We start from the raw sequence: 5,078 nt of genomic DNA on the forward strand, positions 1-5,078 counted from the left end.
ATGCATCGATCGTTACGACTGTGTGGAGAGGGGGGGGGGGATGTTCGTCGGCTTGCCTTCGGATTCTTCTCCAGTCTCACCGTTTGCGTCGCTACCGTTGTGACTGCGGGGGTATGTTGAGTATATGATTATTAGGAAGTATAGGATAGACTAGGATTTGGTCCTGCCTTGTCTTGCACTCCAAGTTGGTCATTGTACTCCTATATATATGCCCATGAGGTTCAAGCAATACAATCAACTATTCCACAAAATCCCTCTCTCCCTTCTAACAGCAACCACTATACTGGGTGATACGTTCAAGTATCAGAGTTGAGAAGTTATTTACTCCCTCTGTCCCATAATATAAGAACGTTTTTGACACTAGTGTAGTTTCAAAAACATTCTTATATTATGGGACGGGGGAGTATAATTTAGAAACGGAGGGAGTAGCAACCACTATACTGGGTGATACCACGTGACATATGTGGTAAGCAATCCAAACAATTTAAAAAAATTATCACCCTAATAATGGCACATGCATACATCATGCAGTTTGTAGTTTTCCTGTTGTCATGGGGACTAAAAAAAATACTACGTAGCATGTATCTTCTCCTTGCCATTTACTGAGAATGTGCCATTTGTAAACCACGAGATCCTCCAGACGACCACTGTAATTGACGGCCGGCTGGCTCGTTGAGAGGCTTTATATCCTCTACGGCAGTGAAGCACCACTCCTACCAAGCCATCATGAAGCACCTACATCTTCTAGGCCTCCTCCTACTCTCTTGCCCTTGTCTCCTGCTATGCACGGTCACGCCGGTGGTGGTCGGCATCCGGCGTGAAGCTGAAGCACTTGTGAAGTGGAAGGCTAGCTTGGACAGTGCTGATGACTCCTTTGGGTCATGGTCGATGGCCAACTCCGCCAGCCTTTGCAGGTGGACGTACATCACTTGCGACTCGGCCAGGCACATCAAAGAGCTCAGCATTTTCAAAGCAAGTCTGAATGGCACACTTGACGAGTTCGACTTCTCCGCCTTTCCCCAGCTGAAGAGTCTCTACCTGTTAGACACTGGTCTGTACGGAACAATTCCAGCAGGGATTGGCAACCTGACGAGTTTGGTCATGTTGGAGATTCACAGAAGCCCATATTTGAGGGGCGCCATTCCACGCAGCATTGGCCAGCTGAAGCACCTTGCTCTACTGCATCTAACCTTTTTGGGCCTCAATGGCACGCTGCCTGAAGAGATTGGTAACTTGACGAAGTTGGAGAAGCTCGAGCTGCACTCCGTTACTTTGACTGGATCAATCCCACCAACAATTGGGATGCTTGGGAAGCTCCAGGAGCTGAGACTGGTAGGTAACAATCTTACAGGGAGCATACCAATGGAGATTGGAAACATGACACAACTGCAAATCATGGAGCTGGAATCTAACTATTTGGAAGGGCAGCTGCCAGGTACCATCTTTCATCTGGTAAAACTCCTGTTTATGACTCTGTCAGAAAATCAGCTGGTAGGTACCATCTCCCCGGAGCTTGGGAATAGCAGCCTCTGGGATATCGATATTGCACACAACAACTTCTCTGGGTTGTTCCCACCATCCATTTGCGTAGCAGGAAAGCTGAGTGCGGTCAGTGCTGGACACAATGGGTTTACGGGTATTCACCGTCAGACATTTCAAAACTGCACAACCCTTGAACTGGTTGACTTCACGGCAAACAACATTGTTGCAGAGCTAAGTGACTGTTTTAGTGAGCATCCAGAACAGCTTAAAACCATGTCTTTCAGTCAAAACCAGGTGCATGGCACGCTTCTGACGGATCGTGGTGAGGATTTCCTTTGTAATTGTACTCATTTACACTTACTAGACCTATCAAACAATGCCTTACATTTTTTTAGTTTTTTTTTTTAGAAAAGGAGGATGACCCCCGGCCTCTGCATCTGGAAGATGCATACGGCCACTTTATTGATTATTCCCGAGGACCTTACAAAGTGTTACAACAATAAGCCTGAATCCACCAACTAGGCAACATATGCCGCTACTCCTATCCATATGAAGGGGTGCTAGCTGGGCCCCTATCCAGACCACTCACCTAAACCTAACATCGAAAGCCGGAATCCCTAGCCTAGCCACATACCGGGTCTGGGGCATAAACCGGTCTGACGCACTCACAGGTGTCATCTCCACCATCTTCCACAGGTCCATCTCCAAGCAGATTGAGGTGCCATCCTTGGCAGGCCCTCCGCCATCAACGCCACCATGACGCCAAATGACGACCACCACCTACGGAAGAACATCACCAAGCAGATGGAGCGCTACCACAGGACGAAGATCAGCGGTAGAATAGATAAATCGCCGCATGCATTACATGAACCTTACATGGAGGTCTTTCCAAGTGTTTCTGGAAATTACAATATTTGCAATTCCTGGATCTGTCTAGCAACTCTTTCAGTGGTGTAGTTCCGTTCTCGAGCACATGTCAAGATTATCTTAAATATCTACTCCTAGCCAATGACAATTTTACAGGAACCTTTTCTCTAGGTCTTAAGAAATGCAGAAACCTTACTACTCTAGATCTTGGAGGCAATAGTTTTTCTGGTACAATACCTTCTTGGGTAAGCATGAGTTTGCCTGAACTCAACTTTCTTCGACTGTCATCAAATATGTTTGACGGTATCATACCCCACGAGATCTTACAATTTCGCCAGCTCCAAGTATTGGACTTGTCCGAAAACAAGCTCACTGGACCCATTCCAGACGATTTTACGAATTTTACTGGCATGGCACAAGAACAGAACAAGAATGACTTCACATACAGTGACGCATATTCTTACCAAGTGGAAATTCATATAGTTTGGAAGAATGTGGATCATGTTTACAGTTTGACGATAGCAGGCATGGCCGGTATCGACTTGTCTGGAAACTCTCTATCACAGGAGATCCCACATGGGCTTACAAGCCTTCTTGGACTCAGGTACCTGAACTTATCAGGAAATCGTCTGTCAGGCTATATTCCTGGAGACATTGGCAATCTGGTACTGCTGGAATCCTTGGACCTTTCTCGGAACCAACTCAGGGGGGAAATTCCTCAAGGCTTTGCAGATTTGAAGAGCATAAGCGCTCTGAACCTCTCAAACAACATGTTATCAGGGAGGATACCTATGGGTGATCAGCTGCGGACACTCGATGACCCGTCAATATACAACAATAATCTTGGGTTATGCGGATCTCCGTCGGAAGACTGCTTAAGCTCGTCAACACCAACGCAAGCTGAAACGAGTCTGGATGAAGATAGAGAGGCACTGTGGTTTTATTGCTTTGTGGCTGCTGGGTTTATCTCTGGGTTCTGGCTATACATGGGCTTCTTGTTTCGCAGCGAGACATGGAGGTATTCGTTCTATCAGTATGTGGACAGCATGCAAGATACGAAGCTGCATTTCGTGGTTCCAGGTCAAAGGGCCTGAATGATGAAGTGTGTCACTTGTTGTTGAAGTAATTAATGGTGTATGGCGTCCTATATCGAGCATGTGTGTAATATTTCCTTTCCTTTGTTAGTACGTACTTGCCAGTAATTTGATGTTATTCAAGTTTTGTGGCGCTGAAACCTACTGGTTTCAGATTTGATTGTTTGGTACCTAAGGCTATTTGGAGTGAAGTGAATGAGTTCTTTGAAATCAGTTAGTCAAAATTTTGAATCTGTAGCTTGTTTTCTGGTTAACACTAGGCATGCTGTTTTTGAGCACTTCTTGTGCAGCCATTTCGTGGAGTTTCTGGAAATATATGAATGTTATCGTTTTTAGCTCCCAACACACGAATCAATAGCAAGCAGACGGTCATCAATTATGAATTTGGTTAAAAAAAACTGAAGCGTAATATGTCCAATTTGCTGGCTGCTCATCAGTCTGATCAACCAGAGCGGCATGCACTTATGCTGGCCAGCTGTCAGGAGGAATAAAAGTGAGACGGAACTTCTCTTCAGTTATTTTTTCTGTCTCCAAACGACGAGCAGAAGCGGCTCCATATTCAGACTACATCTCTGTCAGAATCAGTTTCGTCCTTTGTTTCTGAATGAGTACCATCCATATGCAGCAGGGTGGTTACAGTGATCTGCTGTGATGATGGAAAAGCAACTAGGCACATTTATGTTGCTAGAGAAAACCTGTGAACGAATCTGAAAGAAAGAAAAATAGAGAGCATGTATGTTGAGTTGTGCGCCTTTGTTTTCTGCTCTTATTATTATTATTATTATTATTATTATTATTATTATTATTATTATTATTATTATTATTATTATTATTATTATTATTACTATTGTGGAAGGTTCCAAGTTGGTAGATTTCTACAGTGGTATTACCGAAAAAGGCTTTCGCCCTGCTTTATAAATAAAGCAAACCGCCAGAGAGCACACATACAAGGACTAGTCCACACACACACCCAAGTCTCACAAATAAGTACAAAGGTTCTGCTGAGGGCACAGCTCAACAAGCCCAGGCAAAGAAAAAAAACCGCCGGAGAGCGGAACAGGCGTCTAGTCCGGTTCTGGCGGGGGCGGCGACAGACGGACGGCCATCGAGCGAAGGTCGGCGATGAAGGCGGAGATGGCGTCACGGTCCTGAGGATGGCTAAGCGGACGCCAAAGCTGCAAGAAATCAGAGAGTTTGAAGATAGCGTCGGTAGCTCGTCGAAGAGGAGTGCATTGGCTCACAAGCTTATTGCGGATCGTCCAGAGGGTCCAAGCAATGACCCTGATCTCAAGCCACCTAATGTGGCGAGACATTAAGGGGGAGTTCTGGAGTTCGGCAAATAAGTCTGGAAAGTTGGTGTGGCACCAATTTCCACCGACCGCTTCGCGAAAGCAGCTCCAAACGAATTGAGCGGACACGCAGGAGAAGAAGTTGTGTTTCGAGTCTTCGGGGACATCGCAGAGCAGACAGATGCCAGAGCCCGGGCCATTTCGCTTGCGAACCTCGACCCCGGACAGGACCCGACCGCGAATCCATTGCCACATGAAGATCCAGATCTTCAGAGGTAGGCGGATGGACCACACCGTCGTAAGGGGAGAGGGGCGGAGGAGGGGGCGATGGCCAGATAGAGAGACC

The 5,078-nt window shown here is 46.1% G+C and overlaps 1 protein-coding gene across 1 annotated transcript; it reads left to right on the top strand.

The window, feature by feature from the left end:
• The first annotated feature begins 818 nt into the window (after positions 1-818).
• Positions 819-3,443, top strand: LOC119279848 (MDIS1-interacting receptor like kinase 2-like). Its single transcript, XM_037560941.1, has 3 exons — positions 819-1,867; positions 2,359-2,577; positions 2,875-3,443. Exons 1-3 carry the CDS (start codon positions 889-891, stop codon positions 3,441-3,443), a joined length of 1,767 nt encoding a protein of 588 aa, XP_037416838.1. The 5' UTR covers positions 819-888.
• The last annotated feature ends 1,635 nt before the right edge of the window (positions 3,444-5,078 follow it).

Source organism: Triticum dicoccoides, chromosome 3B (assembly GCF_002162155.2).
Source record: "Triticum dicoccoides isolate Atlit2015 ecotype Zavitan chromosome 3B, WEW_v2.0, whole genome shotgun sequence".
Taxonomy (NCBI): Eukaryota; Viridiplantae; Streptophyta; class Magnoliopsida; order Poales; family Poaceae; genus Triticum; species Triticum dicoccoides.